Below are 18,400 nucleotides of genomic sequence, written 5' to 3' on the forward strand. Positions count from 1 at the left end.
TCAACATATAAAGAGCTAAATATGATGTTAATTGGTAGGATTACACTGGATATCAAGGAGAAGGAAGGCCTATGATCATTGGTGGGCTGGCAGGTGGGATAGGTGGGTAATTTCCCCAGACCACAAGTATAGAAACATAGGCAGATAAGAACCGTTTGACCCATCTAGTCTGCCCAATTTTCTAAATACGTTCATTAGTCCCTGGCCTTATCTCAACTCTAGGATAGCCTTATGCCTATCCCACCCATGTTTAAACTCCTTCACTGTGTTAACCTCTACCACTTCAGCTGGACGATTATTCCACTACCCTCTCAGTAAAGTAATATTTCCTGATATTATTTTTAAACCTTTTCCCCTCTAACTTAAGACTATGTCCTCTTGTTGTGGTAGTTTTTCTTCTTTTAAATATAGTCTCCTCCTTTACTGTGTTGATTCCCTTTATGTATTTAAATGTTTCTATCATATCCCCCCTGTCTCGTCTTTCCTCCAAGCTATACATGTTAAGATCCTTTAACCTTTCCTGGTAAGTTGTATCCTGCAATCCATGAACCAGTTTAGTAGCCCTTCTCTGAACTCTTTCCATTCTCCAATATCCTTCTGAAGCATGGTGGGGCTGGCAATGGGGATATGGACTGCAGTCTCAAACCCTTATTCTTAAATGCAAAATAGTGTGAGCTGCATTGGCATCTATTAATAATGGATTGCCACTCCCTTCGAGTATTCTTTCGAAGAGTTGGATATGCCATTCACTGCCTAGACCTGGGCGTGAGCAAGACAGCAGTGACGTGCCTCAACAGAACGTGACGCTGCGCTGGATGGCGGTGAGCATAGACATAGAACACATAGATGCCGCATTGTGTGCTGAGTGGCGAGGAATGGGGTAGGGTTTTAAGGGGTAGGACTAGGGATATTAAGGGGTACGGGTATTAAGGACTATAAGTGCCCCAAGTCCTTCACTTACCTTTTGTGAGATGGACTTTCTAAGGGTTTTTCAATAGCTTCAGTAGAGCGGCGACCGGTCCAAGATGGCGGCCGCATTCCTCGCCGCTCAGCACACAATTCCATAGACGTGCAGCGTCTATGTGTTCTATGTCTATGGCGGTGAGTACCTAACTCCTACTCCAATGACAAAGGCAGTGAAACCTGAGTAAAGTTCACAACTTTTGTCAATCTGCAGGTTCAAGATAAGGAAAAGTAGTCCCTACTTTACCTTATGTATAACTTTGAAATTAAGCAGGAAAGGCAAAGTAAGAGTGCGATTCAGAAAATGAGAACAATAAAAAAAAAATGACAAATCCACTTTAATTTAATAAAAGCTTTATCTCAACCTTACAGCTCCACTGATTAACCCAGCTTTTTTACAATTCCCTTGTCCCAACAAGACCTTGATGCTGTAATGGGACATGTAATGTAATATATATAAAAAGCATGTGTGTGATCTTCTAGTTCTGTAAAACTTACATCATTTACTGACCATATGGTGCACATCCATGAATGCATAGTAAGTAACATCCTCTAGAACTATGACACCGCCAATTGCAGAAGAGAAAATAAAAAAAGTGTAATGTACTCTGGATGTGTGCTCTGTAACTTGGCTGTCTATGTGTGATAGGAGTGAGCAATTTAGAGGGGGAAGAAGTATGTGAAAAATCTATGTTTGTCTTTCTAAAGATGACTACTTATTCTGCATGCCGCACAGTAGCTTTTACTTGCAGACACAGGAAAATACCCAACTTATATATTGTACCGGCAATGGACCAGCAACTTATAACACTTGGAGTATCTTTCAATGGCTTTGGATGGTTGCCACCAAGATGGTATTTCAGGCTGTGTGGCTGGCACTGCAAAAATACAGACCACGGTCTGAGAGGCTCTGATCGCTGCATGGGCCTCTCTTCTCCGACTGAACAAATATCTGGACAGCAGCAGTGTAACAAGAGAGAGAGTGGGGAAAGGACTAGGGACAGAATAGCCACTTTTTATTTTACATAGCACGTACAGACACACACTGAAACACATTACTACCATACACATTGTAAAACATACAGTATACACAATGCACCCAGTAAACACACACTGGCTGATAAAATATACACACACTAACTCACTGCTACAAATACAATGATGAGCACACACAGACATGTTATATACACACACACACACACAGCTATTCATACTACTGCACAGAAACAGTATATACAATCTGACACACAATCTTGAGAAGGTATATACTATAGTATACTCACTTTTTTCTATTTGCTGCTATTAATAAAATCTTACTTTTTTTAATCATTACGTTTTCTTTAAAGGAACACTTCAAGTACCAAAACCACTGCAATACACTGTTGTGTTTATGGTGCTATGAGTGCCTTTATGCCATGACAGTGTAATTTGTCAAACCATTTTAGTACTGTTTGACAACTTAACAGGGTCCTACTGGCCATACATAACACATACATATAAATCCAGTTATCTCTAGTGGGCTAATCAGGACAAAGCAGGACCACACGCATTGGATGAGTGCTTCAATTGAAGGCTCTCAGCCTATGAATGCAATCCTGGATCATCCATGCTAACCAGGATAGCGCCACCTGGCTTCTCCAAATTGAAACAGTTTGACAAATTACACTGTGATGGTACCAGAACACCATCAAATTGCGTAGGGCTTTACAATGGGATATAAACACAATAACAGGCTGTAGTGGTGATGGTGCTAAGAATGCTCTGTTAGTAACAGAGCCAGCACTCCAAGGGTACATTATGTATTACTTTGGCAAAATGCTTTTAAAAATATGCTTAACTCTGTACTAGACAAATCCACACATTTGCACAGATCAATGAATATAACGTATTATACATGTTATTCTGTTCTGATATGTACGTTGCATGTATTGGCAGATAACATGATCCATATTTTGACCTTTAAATAAATATGGGTTGAGTTTGCCCATACAGTACCCACTACTGAGGTTGCCAACAGCCATGGCACTAGCTATAGATGGCATTGCGGAGTGTGAATAACAAAGTAGGCTTAGAGTGTCTAAAATTAATTTATTTATTACCGCAGTCCACTCTTTCAAATACTTGGGTATGTTGTTAGATCCCAATCTATCTTTTGGCCTCCACATAGAAAAACTTGCATCTAAACTTTATCCAAAACTAGGTGCCCTGTACAGAAACAAATCCTGCCTAAGCCCTACAGTAATGATAAAGATTGTACAGCAAATGCTGTCATTGATTATGGGGATGTAATATATGCACCTGCACTGCAATCCCATATTAATAAACTCAATACATTGTATAACTCGTTCTGCTAATTTGTGCTACAATGTAATTACAGGACCCATCATTGTGACATGCTAAAATAACTAGTCTGGCTGTCGCTGGATTCCAGACGCACCCTTCATCTTTCCAGCCTTGTGTTTAAGAGCTTTTCTGGGAAGCTCCCTCCCTAGCTGAATATAATGCTCTCCCCCGGCTGTTCCCACCTCCTATAGCCTCCAATCCAGTACCAGCACTTTATTAAGTCTACCTCAATACAAAAAGAAAGCAGCCCGATCCTCCTTTTCCCACAGATCACCGCAATTATGGAACGACCTACCGCACACTTTCAAATCTTCCCCAAGCCTTAAGTCTTTTAAGAGATCCCTCTCTACATATCTCAAAACAGAATGCACGTGTTATGGTTCATTATATATTTCCTATCTGTTCTATGTTAAATTTTGTATATATTGTGTATTAATATTGGTTTTGTATTTTATTGTTCCCTATTGTATCAATGCAGGTTTTATTCTTGTTTGTAAAAGAAAAAAGTGGACCATTATTATTTGTGTTATTTATTTGCAAAAACAAAGAATATATATTAAAAAAAGCCATGTAAGAGAAACAACAATATAAGTAAATTAGCAACCTCAAAATAAAAAACATGAATTAACATATTGAAAAAGTGAACATACAGAAACTTACAGAAGGCAGCGCTTACACTGAAAAATTAAACTGTAGTGGTTATGGTGACTATAGTGTCCCTTTAATAAAGCAGTGTTTGTGTAGCTATCTTGCCCTGCACTCTCACTGCTCAGTTCTCTGCCATTTATTAGTGAAATCACCTTGTTTCTGTCCACGTAGCTGTAGCCACAAAACCCCTGGATTTTAATCACACAGCTTACATTATTATTATTATTATCGCCATTTATATAGCGCCAACAGATTCCGCAGCACTTTACAATATTATGAGAGGGGGGATTTAACTATAAATAGGACAATTACAAGAAAACTTACAAGAAAACTTACAGGAACGATGGGTTGAAGAGGACCCTGCTCAAACAAGTTTACAGTCTATAGGAGGTGGGGTATAAAACGAAAGAATGGTTCCAACTTTAATCCGTTGTTAATTTACTTTAGAAGTTTTTATCTCCTGCTCTGTAAAATTAACTTTAATCACACACACTGCAGGAGCAGAGTTTAAAAAATCCTAAATTTAACAGAATGTGTAATAAAGAAAGTTTTAACATTACATTTCCTTTACAGAAAGTGTTTAGGAAGGTTGTGTAAGTCACATGCAAGGAGGTGTGCCTAGGGCAAAATAAAGAAAGTGATTTACGGTAACTCCTAAATGGTAGAGAATTGAGCACTTAGACTGTCGGGGCATGATCTGTACACCAAAACGTGGGGTTATGTTGGTGCCTATCGTGTCCCTTCAATAGGTCCCTTTAATGGTTTGTTGAATTTTTATTCTCAAGTCAGTTTTTTTTCCCATTGGCATAAAGGTACAAGAATCCAGTATAATGATTAAGAGAGGGGTGCTGTACTCATTACTCGCACCACCAAGCAGACTACTTTGACCACACATTTCCCCTATGTTAATGTTTGAATTTTTATCTTGTATTCTCAAGTTGGGGAATATTTGATTACATCAGATTGTGCATTGTGGGAATAGTCTCTTGGTCCACATCACCTGATTGACCACTTTTTCCCGTAATACCTAGTCCACAATAATTGATATACAATTTCTTTCTTTGTTGATCAAAAAAGCAATGATACATTTTCTGTTGCCAGAACATGTAATTTTTTTTAATCTTATCAGTCATTTGGCTGAGAATGTAGAAGAAACTAGAAAACCCAATACCCAATACAAAACAGCCCTTGTATAAGCAACATAAATCAAATGAAGTAACAATATAAGATGTGGCATATTACAGAATAAAGCAAGTTGGCAGAAGTTTTCCAAGTTCTAGCAATTTTAAGGTGAAGTCATACTTTGGATACCACTTGTGGCCCTCATCATACACAAAATTATTTCACTGGGTATTAATGAAACACTTGCTATCTGCCAAGGAACTGACAACATTGATCACCAAATTATGGAATAATTTAAAAAGGTCCAAAAAGCTGTTCCATACTCTATTGGAAAAAGGCACTACAAATCTAATCTAAATTATATTTATTTTAATCAATGGTATAGATCATATTATTTCTGGTTCCTTTGTCTTAACTAAGTAAAGGCAAACTATATTTTCCGATACATTATTTTTACCACTAAATAAATGAAAAGAACACTATATGGTCAGGAACACAAACATGTATTCCTGACCCTTTAGTGTTAAAAACACTATCTAGCCTCCTGACTCCCTCCTCCCCCGACCTCCCAAAATATAGTTAAATCTTACCTTTATTTCAGTCTGCTGGTGCTGGCTCTGCACCTGATCTCCCTCCTTGGCTGATATCATCAGAAGTGATGAGCTCAGCCAATCACATTGCTTTCCCACAGGAGAGCTTTGGATTGGCTGAGATTGTCAATTCTGATGATCTCAGCCAAGGAGACAGGCCTGGGGTCGGAGCCAAACCCCACCGTGGCCAATCAGCATCTCCTCAGAGATGCATTGAATCAATGTGTGCAGCACTGTGCCAGGAAGCACCTCTAGTAGTCATCTGAGGAGTAGTCACTGGAGGTGTCCTTAGGCTGTTATGAAAACACAGTCTTTTCTCTGAAGTGTTTACTGTAAAAAGCCTGCATGGACTGACTATACTTACCAAAACAACTACAATAAGCTGTAGTTGTTCTATTGACTATGGTGTCTCTTTAATTTGAATGCTGAATGCCTACTCCATATGGAAGATCTGAGCAAGTCCCATAGTGTGGTCTAAACAGATCTTTTTGTCTGCATTTATTATTCATACTAAACAATGCATGTAAACTCTTTAGCTGTGAGATGACATGCCATCCATAGCCATGTAATTGTCTAAATTGGAGAGAAAATAATATTAAACTGAATCCAAATCAGATGAACATTGTATTGGTCTAATGACACAAGATCAAGTTATCGGGGGATACCCAATTATCATCAAGGTCTTGCCATTTGTCTCTTCACAGCCAATCATGAGCTCAGCCTTTTCTGGGGTTCTCTTATTTCATCCCATCATTTACACAACCAGTTATCCATATAACAGACCATCTTTTTTCTTTATCAGAAATGGAGTAGTTTCATCTGATTGTAGATATTTATGATGCTGGCTCAGTACACTGTCAAAGTATTTAACTATAAACAGATGGAGAAGCTACAAAACTACTATAGCTTGCTGTCATTGTCTGTGGGCACCATTATATGGGTTATCTGTCAAACTATTTCGGAGTGCACTCTCCCTGGTACCCATAGCGTGCCTAAATCTTCAGCCATACTAATAATACAGACATTACACTTCAGTATTAGAAGGTCTCTATAAATATCATCAGCATTTAAAACCTGAAAAACAGTCAAAATGTTACCAGTATATAATATATTTGTACATAAAAATACATTAATTTAAAAATAAATAAATATACACACAAACACACACAAAAAAGCCCTTTCACATATATGCTGTGATAATGCAATACTATAGTCAAGACACTTACATTTAATGCGTTCTTGGCTGCTTCTGCTTCTGACCGACTGTCAAAACTGACAAACCCTACAGGCTATGGATGAAAAGGAAAGATATAATTATTAGATACACTACAGGAATAAAAATACATTATACCACATCAAGGGCTTATGTTACCATGAATGCGAAGTCCTTTCTATCTCCACTGCAGTAATATTTATCAACAATACTATGCCGTACCCAGTTTGTGCAATGGCATATATAGGAATTAGAATGTTGTGAACTGATTTTTTTCCTTCTGCCTGTTGCCTATGGCCCACCATTTAGAAAGCCTTACATAATGTGGTCTTAAAGGACAACTGTCACCTCAAAACTATTACAAAAAACGAAAAACGATTTATCAAGTTTTGAAAGAAAATAGATTATTTGTAAAATTAAGTATAATAAAAAAAAAGAAAAAGACAAAAACTCATGATGGGAGGCTTTAGCCATATACATGCACCTTGAGTCAGTGTTTGAAAACCAGTTGGTCTCTGTGGTCTTCCCAGTTTCTGTGCAGGGAGTGAAGCAAGGAAGACCATAGAGACTAACTGTTGGCATTCAAACACTGTCTGTCCCAAGGTGCATATATGTGGGTGACCGACCCTGTCATATACTATACATATATAGACAGGGACATCACTAGAGGGAGGGAGAGGGGGCCTACATCATGCTGTCCCCCCCCAATTGAAATTGAAGTCGGGAGCGCTCCCTTCACAAGCTGCAGCAGTACTGTCACTGTGGAACGATGTTCCATCCTTTCATCCTTTCCCACGAGTGAGCGGCCAGAGGGGGCACTGTGCTGGGAGGACTTCCTCCAGGATCATAGAGAGCAGCGCAGGGGAGAGACAGGGAGAGGAATCTCAGCTCTGCACAGAGACATCCAGGCAGCTGCTGGTAAGTACGAGTCAGTGTGTGCTTCAGTCTGTGTGTGTGTGTGTGTTTGGCGTGGGTAAGATTGTGCATATGGGGGTGAGTGTGTAGAGCGGTCAGTCTGTGGGTTTGTATGGGTCCGTCTGTGGGTTTGTATGGGTCCGTCTGTGGGTTTGTATGGGTCCGTCTGTGGGTTTGTATGGGTCCGTCTGTGGGTTTGTATGGGTCCGTCTGTGGGTTTGTATGGGTCCGTCTGTGGGTTTGTATGGGTCCGTCTGTGGGTTTGTATGGGTCCGTCTGTGGGTTTGTATGGGTCCGTCTGTGGGTTTGTATGGGTCCGTCTGTGGGTTTGTATGGGTCCGTCTGTGGGTTTGTATGGGTCCGTCTGTGGGTTTGTATGGGTCCGTCTGTGGGTTTGTATGGGTCCGTCTGTGGGTTTGTATGGGTCCGTCTGTGGGTTTGTATGGGTCCGTCTGTGGGTTTGTATGGGTCCGTCTGTGGGTTTGTATGGGTCCGTCTGTGGGTTTGTATGGGTCCGTCTGTGGGTTTGTATGGGTCCGTCTTTGGGTTTGTATGGGTCCGTCTTTGGGTTTGTATGGGTCCGTCTTTGGGTTTGTATGGGTCCGTCTTTGGGTTTGTATGGGTCCGTCTTTGGGTTTGTATGGGTCCGTCTTTGGGTTTGTATGGGTCCGTCTTTGGGTTTGTATGGGTCCGTCTTTGGGTTTGTATGGGTCCGTCTTTGGGTTTGTATGGGTCCGTCTTTGGGTTTGTATGGGTCCGTCTTTGGGTTTGTATGGGTCCGTCTTTGGGTTTGTATGGTCCGTCTGTGGGTTTGTATGGTCCGTCTGTGGGTTTGTATGTGTAAGTGACCTCCCCTGTACCCGATGGATAGGCAGCCTTCTCAGCCACCCCCTCTCCGCATGGTAAGATCAGGGAAAGGGTAATATTCGATTTATCTATTTTTTTCAAACATGATTAAAGTAAAAAATGTTAAATGTTCTCTCTCTCTCTCTCTCTCTCATATATATATATACACACATACATACATACATACACAATGCAGCCCCTAGATGCACATGCCCACACACTTTACAGGTCCTTTCAGCACACACACAATCTCTAAAGCTCTTATACACGAGCACGTGCTCGCAGTACAGCCTTTAGTTAAACATAGTACACCATAAACAGACTCCAGGTTATCTTGCCTGTAATAAGGAAGGCGCAACGGTGGAACTATAGGGAGTGCTGGTGTTGCGCTTACACTGCGGCCCATCGAGTGGCCCATGTAGTTAAGGCCACCCGATGGCCATGTGTCTTCAGGGGTCCAAAACAGTTTTTGCGCCAGGGCCCACTCCACGTTTGTTCCACCACTGTGCAGCAGCTTCCCCGTACGCAAGCTCCACCCCCAATCTCTGACTGAGACACACACTGAGTGACATACAGTAACAGGCACACACACACACACTGAGACACATAGATTTTCTCACAAACTCATAAATTGATATTTTTATTTATTTATTTTTATTTTATTTATTTAAATCCACCCAACCTTCCTACCTTTGGGAGAGTTGAGTGGATCTTTCCCTGGTGTCCAGTGTGTCTCCTCTCAATCTTCCTGCAGTTTCTCTCTGCTCCCCTGCATGCTCTCTGTAGTGATGCCTGGGCTGGAGTGACATTATATCACTCTAGCATTTAAGCTCATTGAGCAGGGCCCTCAACCCTTCTGTTCCTGTGTGCCCATTTGTCTAGTTACAATCACGTGTCTGTTAGTCCACCCATTGTACAGCGTTATGGAATTTGTTGGCGCTATATAAATAATAAAATAATAATAATAATAATATCAGTAAACAGCGTGCAAGGGAACAGAAAGGAACTGCAGGAAGGTTACTGCTCCCTCGCGTGCCGCCTCCATGCTCCCCGCGGCAGCCGGCTTTAATGTTTCCTGTGCGGCTTAGCAAAGGGCTGACAAAAGCCAGGTGCCAGGGCAAAATGTCTAGTCGCCATGGTGACCTGGAATTTGTCGAGCTTTGTGTGTGTATATATATATGCGCATGTATGAATCCTGGAGATGCCACTGTATACTTGATGAAAGGATTATTATACTAAAAGTAGTTTTTGAGGTGACAGTTGTCCTTTAAGGATTTAACAGGCCATGCTCTGCTATAGTTTATACAAACTAGACAGAGCCAGTACAAACAGCTATATTTATTAACAGGAATATAAAACAGACTAGAGGTCATCCACTGAAACTTAAGGAAAAAAGCTTTTGCCTACGGCACAACAGTAAGAACAATAAATAAATGTGGAATAAGAAAACATAAATAAATAAATGTGGAATTTATAAATAAATGTGGGATTACATGCATACAAATTTTACATGGATTTAGAGAATTTTTTTGAAAAGGGTCTAAATGTTTTTTTTCTCAACAGAATATTCAAGGTAGGGTTGACACTTTATTTGAATAAACAAACAAAAAAAACAGTAATTTACTTACAGTAAATTCCTTTTTTCTTAGTATAGTGGCAGTACTGAACAAGTGGGATGTAACTTCTGTTATGGACAAGAAGCTCCCCCTCAAATTTGAATATATAGGATATGCCCCGCCTGCTGCCTATATAACCCCTGTACCTCAAAGGAAACACCAGTTATAAAAAGAACCAGACAGAGATTTGTATGTAATTTAATCCATACAAAAAGAGGAAAAAAAGCAGTACTGCCACTATACTAAGAAAAAAGGAATTTACGGTAAGTAAAATTACTGTTTTTCCTCTAGTATAGTGGCAGTACTGGACAAGTGGGATATATAGCAAAAACCCTGTAACAAACAAAGGGTGGGAAATTAGGAGGCCACTGCCTGGAGAACATTCCACCCTAAAGCAGCTTCAAAGGATGAGAATATGTCCAGCCTATAATGCTTAAAAAAAAGGTGTGAAATGAAGACCAAGTAGCTGCCTTACAGATGTCTTCTGGTGAAGCCGCAGATCTTTCAGGTCAGGAAGTTGCCATTGCCCTCGTGGAATTGGCCTTCAATGGAAATATGATGGGAACACCATCATATGATGGGAACACCACCATCAATATGATGGGAACACCACCATCAATATGATGGGAACACCACCTTCAATATGATGGGAACACCACCATCAATATGATGGGAACACCACCATCAATATGATGGGAACACCACCATCAATATGATGGGAACACCACCTTCAATATGATGGGAACACCACCATCAATATGATGGGAACACCACCATCAATATGATGGGAACACCACCATCAATATGATGGGAACACCACCATCAATATGATGGGAACACCACTTGTCGAATGAAAGGCCTCTGGAAAAGCAGTTTTTTTCTTTCCACCAATTTAGCTGTTTTCTCACCTTTTTTTGATAGGTGAAATCCAAATCTTCCTTTTGTCTTATTTCTGCTTTTTCCCATCCAACTGCTGGGATTGTGGAGGTGAGAAGCCCCAGGACACTCATTGCCTGTCTGTTGGAGCATACATTCTTTTGTAGTTTTGAAACGGCCCTGCAAATTCTTCTTTATTTTGACATGGAAAGAAAAAGGGAGAGGGACCTTGAATCCACCAGAAGCCCCAGGAATTCCAGACTCGAAGGAATCAACTGGGATTTTTGTAAGTTTACCAGCCAACCGTGATCTTCCAAAACCTTTCTTGTGATCTTGAGGTGTAACCTGAGGAGGTGTTCTGATTCTGCTTTTAAGAACAAATCATCCAGGTAAGGAACTATTGTAACACCTCTTAAGCGTAAGGTTGCCGCTATAGGAGCCAGGATCTTTGTAAAGATGCGAGGGGCTGATGAAAGGCCAAACGGAAGGACTTTGATCCGAAAATGAAGAATCTTTCTTCTTCCTGTTAGTATTGCAAAACTTAGAAACTTCAGCGAAAACACCGACACTGGAACATGGAGTAGGCATCCTTTAGATCCAACTTTGCCATGAATTCTCCCTTCTGTAGGAGGTGATTCACTGACAATATATTTTCCATACGGAACCTTTGATAAGGGATACATGCGTTGACATCCTTGAGGTCTGGGATAGGCCGGAAGGATTTGTCTGGTTTCTGAACTAAAGAAAGTAAACCCTCTGAAATTCCTTGTTTTTGGGTACTTTTCTATAACGTCCTTGTGTAAAAAAAGAGTAGGGATTCTGATAGGAGTGCCTTTGATTTCTTTCGTGATGGGTACTTTGAAAGTAGAAAAGATGGTTTTGGTACAGTAGAAAAGCGGATTCTGTATCCTTATGAAATAGTTTTTAGAATCCAATAATTTGAAGTTGAATCATTCCACATTTGAGAAAAGAACCGAAGACAACTTCCCACTCTTTTGGCATCAATACTTTTTCATTTTGTCCTGTTTATTGAGACCTCTGAATCTGCTGGTGTCACTGTTCTGTTTGTGAAATTTTCGAAATCCCCCAGGTAGACAAATGAACGTTGTCCTCTGAACGGATACCTTTTATAGTTCTGAGGTCCTGAATATCTTGAATCCTGAGGAAATGCTTTTTTGGTTTCAGACATGTCTTATTATATATTCCAGAGGGGTACCAAATAACTTCTGGCCACGAGGACAAACCCATGATCCTGGCAGATAATCATAGCATCTCATCAGAGGCATCTGAAAGAAACTCGTTAGAAAGTTTCAGGAGAAACAATAGCTGAGCCTGAACAGCCTGAAATATTCTTCTGCTAGATGTTTTGTCCTGCTTGTCCATGGGATCTTTTAACCCAGAAACCTCACTAATAGGTATATATAGTTGTGCTACTTGAATATCGACTTTTGGAACGTCTTCCCATTTTTCTTCAGTCTGTAGCTTAAAAAGTTGTTTTAAGTGCTTTGAAAAAAAGCACGTCTTTCAGGATTCTTCCACTCTCTTTGTAGGAGATCCATAACCCTAGGGTGCATAGAAAAGACTTTTCCCTTACCCTTGGTAGGTTTAGTTTCCTGAAGAACTGAAGATACTTCCTTGAAACCAGACTGGAAACCTCCGAAAAGGAAGAAGATGAACATTCCCCTGATGACAGCTCAGACAGGGATGGAGATCTTTCTCTCCTACTTTCTTTGTCTGTTTTCCTTGAATAGCAACAGACTCACTATCTTTCTTAATGGTATCTTTAAATGACGTTAAGGTCTGTGATAAATTCTCCTGAAACCAGCACAGGAATGAGGACATTTAATTTTGCTTGGATATCTCCAGTAATTCCATTGAGCATTGATTACAGGTTTTATTTCAACATCTGTCTGGCAGAGGGACTGCACATTCCAAGCAACACAAGTGCTTTGATTTGCTCGTGGCCTTTTTTGGGATAGTAGCTGACATCTTTTCTTTTTCAGCTTTATCCGGAGAAGTAGGACTGGACATATTCTGTAAATAGAAATACTGTGTATCAGAAGGCATGCTAATAAGTGAAAGCATTCAAGGGAGATTTTAAATGAAATTCTCACCTCAAACACCTCACCACTGTGCAGGAGGGCTGGTGACATGGAGAATCTGTACTGGCACCCACCCTTGGGGTCAGACAGTTTCTGCACAGCATTTATAGCTAAATAATTAGAATGTTAGCGCCAACATTCAGAACTACCGTTTTGCGCCTGCGCAGTAGTGCGATTCTGTGTTCAATGGAACGCAACACCTCCTGGGCATGCGTTCCACGGCTGGGCGCATGCGTAAGTATTAAAGGTGGGAGGTCCGCCCGGGACTTCCCAGGATGAGGCCACATAAGACGGCTTCCAGTTGCGTTCTGTAACGCAACTAAACGGAAGTTTGTTAGCTGCTCAGATCCCACCTGGGGAGCTATCGGCCACTCATCTCCCCGATCAGCAGCCTGTGCTGACCGCAACGATCTCTGCCTGGTCCTTTGGAGGAGCTTGTCCGTCCTGTTGCCGAGCCAAAAAGAATTGGAGTTTTCTTTGAGGTACAGGGGTTATATGGGCAGCAGATGGGGGCATGTCCTATATATTCAAATTTGAGGGGGAGCTTCTTGTCCATAACAGAAGTTACATCCCACTTGTTCAGTACTGCTACTATATGAGAGGAAAATAATAAATACAGGCTATGCTAATTTTCACAATTGGTTATATATGCATGACATCACAGGACACAACGTCAACGGATATTATGCAACATCTCCGACAAGGAAGTAAAAGAAGAAAAAAAAAATTTGGAAGGGCAAAATTCCCTAAATCACTAATAAACTACTCACAATGTGTGTACTATGTCTGACTGCACTTGTATTATATGTAGCAGTGTGTACACTGTCTGAATGAGTGTGTTTACAGCAATGTCATTGTATACGTGTGTGTATAGCAGTGTCATTGTCTAAGTGTGTGTATAACATGTATGTATGTCAGTGTGTGTATACTGTGAGTGTGCGTTGCAGTGTATGTAACCAGGGCCGGATTAAGAGCCCAGTGGGCCTGGTGCTGACAATTATGATGGGGCCTAATTACAGAATCTTATCGACGAAAAACACTAAAACAGTCCTACCTCCCAAGCGTCATGTATCTGTCCAGTGAAGCAGGAAGCCAATGGGCGGGGTAAAAGAGTAGGCCGATGATGCAAATCACATGACCAGAACTGCCAGAAGGGGCGAACATGCCCAAAAAGGGGTATGTCTGTCCAAAGAATTGGAAGGCCAGCCTGGCATCAGTGTCCCTATACCCCACTCCCTCTAGCATGTAAGCTCATTGAGCAGGGCCCTCAACCCCTCTGTTCCTGAGTGTCCAACTTGTCTGGTTACAACTACATGTCTGTTCGTCCACCCATTGTAAAGCGCTGCGGAATTTGACGGCGCTCTATAAATATCATAATAATAATAATAATAATAATAATCACAGTGTTAGTGTCCCCATGTCAACCAGTCCCCTAGTCTCCCAGTGTCTGTGTCCCCATTTCTCCCAGTGTCCCCATGTCTCAGTGTGTCCCGTGTCACTAGGATACATGGGGACACAGAGACACGGGGACACTGAGACACTTGGGGACACTTGTGGATACAGACATGGGGACACTGAGAGACATGGGGACAAAGACATTTGGGAACACTGGGAGAAATTGGGTCACAGACACTAGGGACACAGACATGGGGACGCAGATACTGGGAGACATGGAGACACAGAGATATGGGGACACAGACACTAGGGACACTGGCTGGGAGACATGGGGACACAGACACTGGCTGGGAGACATGTGGACACTGGGAGACATATGGGGACACTGGGAGCCATGGGGACACTGGGAGCCATGGGGACACTGGGAGCCATGGGGACACTGGGAGCCATGGGGACACTGGGAGCCATGGGGACACTGGCTGGAAGGCATGGGGATACTGGGAGCCCTGGGGACACTGAGACATTAGGGACACAGGCTTGGAGGCATGGGGACACTGGGAGACATGTGTCCCAATGTGTCTACCTATGTCTCACAGCGTCCCCATGTATCTGTGTCCCCTAGTGTCTCAGTGTCCCCGTGTGTCTCAGTGTCCCCGTGTGTCTCAGTGTCCCCGTGTGTCTCAGTGTCCCCGTGTGTCTCAGTGTCCCCGTGTGTCTCAGTGTCCCCGTGTGTCTCAGTGTCCCCGTGTGTCTCAGTGTCCCCGTGTGTCTCAGTGTCCCCGTGTGTCTCAGTGTCCCCGTGTGTCTCAGTGTCCCCGTGTGTCTCAGTGTCCCCGTGTGTCTCAGTGTCCCCGTGTGTCTCAGTGTCCCCGTGTGTCTCAGTGTCCCCGTGTGTCTCAGTGTCCCCGTGTGTCTCAGTGTCCCCGTGTGTCTCAGTGTCCCCGTGTGTCTCAGTGTCCCCGTGTGTCTCAGTGTCCCCGTGTGTCTCAGTGTCCCCGTGTGTCTCAGTGTCCCCGTGTGTCTCAGTGTCCCCGTGTGTCTCAGTGTCCCCGTGTGTCTCAGTGTCCCCGTGTGTCTCAGTGTCCCCGTGTGTCTCAGTGTCCCCGTGTGTCTCAGTGTCCCCGTGTGTCTCAGTGTCCCCGTGTGTCTCAGTGTCCCCGTGTGTCTCAGTGTCCCCGTGTGTCTCAGTGTCCCCGTGTGTCTCAGTGTCCCCGTGTGTCTCAGTGTCCCCGTGTGTCTCAGTGTCCCCGTGTGTCTCAGTGTCCCCGTGTGTCTCAGTGTCCCCGTGTGTCTCAGTGTCCCCGTGTGTCTCAGTGTCCCCGTGTGTCTCAGTGTCCCCGTGTGTCTCAGTGTCCCCGTGTGTCTCAGTGTCCCCGTGTGTCTCAGTGTCCCCGTGTGTCTCAGTGTCCCCGTGTGTCTGTGTCCCCGTGTGTCTGTGTCCCCGTGTGTCTCAGTGTCCCCGTGTGTCTCAGTGTCCCCGTGTGTCTCAGTGTCCCCGTGTGTCTCAGTGTCCCCGTGTGTCTCAGTGTCCCCGTGTGTCTCAGTGTCCCCGTGTGTCTCAGTGTCCCCGTGTGTCTCAGTGTCCCCGTGTGTCTCAGTGTCTCAGTGTCCCCATGTGTCCCCGTGTCCCCATGTGTCCCCGTGTCCCCATGTGTCCCCGTGTCCCCATGTGTCTCAGTGTCCCCATGTGTCTCAGTGTCCCCATGTGTCTCAGTGTCCCCATGTGTCTCAGTGTCCCCATGTGTCTCAGTGTCCCCATGTCTCCCAGTGTCCCCATGTCTCCCAGTGTCCCCATGTCTCCCAGTGTCCCCATGTCTCCCAGTGTCCCCATGTCTCCCAGTGTCCCCATGTCTCCCAGTGTCCCCATGTCTCCCAGTGTCCCCATGTCTCCCAGTGTCCCCATGTCTCCCAGTGTCCCCATGTCTCCCAGTGTCCCCTAGTGTCTCAGTGTCCCCATATCTCCCTGATGCCTTTCCCCTCATCCCTCACTTCCCTGAGCTGTAGCCTGAGCTGCTGCTGAACTCTCTGTACTGTTTAGCTGCTCCCCTGTGTATCAGTCAGTAGAGAGAGGCAGGGAGGGATATGCTGTAACTTCCTATCCCTGCCTCTGTCCATACAATAATAATACTGCAATACCAGCACGGCCAGGCAGCCTCAAATACAAACTGTGCCTTAAAATACCAGTCAGGAGGAAAACCTAAGAGTAGTGTGTAGAAAAAAAAAAACATTTTTTAAATCGGCCTATTCCATGGGCCTGGGCCTGGAGCTGCAGCTCCATCAGCCCCTATGTTAATCCGGCCCTGTCCTGAGCCGGTTTCTGGTTGTCCTAGTGGAATTAGAACTTCCGGAATGCTAGTCTGACCAGTGGCTTCCAGGTTATGTAACCTGTTGTTTATAGTAGCTACATAATCTACCAGAGAGGTCATCATACTCCGTAGTTCTTAAAAAAGGTTTGACAACTTACCTGGGGTCTGCTGGGATATGGGGCTGTAGTAGGGTATAGGAGCAGTGGTGCAATGTGTGAGGGGGTGTGGTGTGTGGGGCAATGTGTGTATGGGGGGCTGTGTATGTGTGTGTATGGGGGGCAATGTGTGCATGGGGCAGTGTGTGTGGGGCCTGTGTGTGAATGTGTATGGTGTGTATGTGTGTGTGTGTGTGTGGGGGCAGTGTGTGTATGGGGCTAGAGTTCACTCTCACCACTGCGACCACCAGGAATCCCTGGTGGTCGCAGTGCTGAGAGTGAACTCTAGCCGGTATCTCCAGGGCTAATAGTTCACTCTCGTGAGAGTCGGAGCGTTGCCGTGGTAACCGCGGCAACGCTCTGTGCTCGCGTGAGAAGGACCCAGAGGAGCTGCCAGCTGAGCTATTGGGTCCTCTCTTCCTCCTTCCCCTGCCGGCTGCCCGAACGGTGCCTGTGAAATGGGGAGGCAGAACGGCCAGCAGGGGAGAGCCTCTTGGGGGAGAGGTGGCAACGGGGATCCACCAGTGATATATACAGCCCCTGTGTGCTAGGTGTGTCTCTTTATCTCCAGCCCCTCTGTGTGGCTTTTTGTCTCCCCTACTGCTCCTCTGTGTTTGTCTCCCCTCTCCTTCCCAGCCTCTCTCTTCCCCTCTGTCTCCTTCTCCCCTTGTGTGTCTCTCTCTTCCCCTCTGTCTCTTTCTCCCCCGTTTCCTGTGTTTCTCTTTCTTCTCCATCCACCATCTCTCTATTCCCCCTATTTTCCCCCGTGTCTCACTCCTCCCCCTCTGTTTTATTTTCCCCTCTACCCTTGTGTCTCTATAATCCCTTTCTTCCCCCCTATCATTTACCTAGAGAAGTCAGGGGGGCCGGCCGCGTTCCACGCTGGAGCTGCCGGGCCGGGTGGCAGTTTCGCCGGTCCGGCGGCACTCCTGTCACTAATGCTGAGGAGTGAAGGAGGAGCATGTCTCTCTACCATGCTCCCTCGCGGTTCCCACAATTCCCAGCACAGTATACTGATACAGCATACTGTGCTGGGAATTGTAGGAACCGCGAGGGAGCATGATAGACATGCTCCTCCTTCAGTCCTCAGCATTAGTGACAGGAGTGCCGGCGAAACTGCCACCCGGCCCGGCAGCACATATATGTGTGTATATATATGTATATAATTTTTTTTAATTATTTTTATTTATATATAGGTATATATATACAGGGCCGGATTAAGAGCACACTGGACCTGGTGCTGAAAATTATGATGGGCCTAATTACGGAATCTTATCGACCAAAAACATCTGATGGAGATGGTGCTGGAG

The 18,400-nt window shown here is 43.9% G+C and overlaps 2 protein-coding genes across 5 annotated transcripts in view; both read right to left on the bottom strand.

The window, feature by feature from the left end:
- Nucleotides 1-18,400, bottom strand: part of SMIM18 (small integral membrane protein 18) — a 290,872-nt gene that overhangs the window by 236,636 nt on the left and 35,836 nt on the right. The window lies entirely within an intron of this gene.
- RBPMS (RNA binding protein, mRNA processing factor) overlaps nucleotides 1-18,400 on the bottom strand; it is a 275,699-nt gene that overhangs the window by 130,033 nt on the left and 127,266 nt on the right. For all 4 annotated transcript variants that reach the window (XR_010091264.1, XR_010091263.1, XM_063458731.1 and 1 more), the window contains one exon: nucleotides 6,893-6,955. Coding sequence is in view for 2 of the 4 variants with exons in the window: in XM_063458731.1 (XP_063314801.1) it covers nucleotides 6,893-6,955 (63 nt within the window). In the remaining 2 variants the exon portion in view is untranslated. The remainder of the gene's footprint in view (nucleotides 1-6,892; nucleotides 6,956-18,400) is intronic.

The sequence above is a fragment of the Pelobates fuscus genome, chromosome 6 (assembly GCF_036172605.1).
Source record: "Pelobates fuscus isolate aPelFus1 chromosome 6, aPelFus1.pri, whole genome shotgun sequence".
Lineage (NCBI taxonomy): Eukaryota > Metazoa > Chordata > Amphibia > Anura > Pelobatidae > Pelobates > Pelobates fuscus.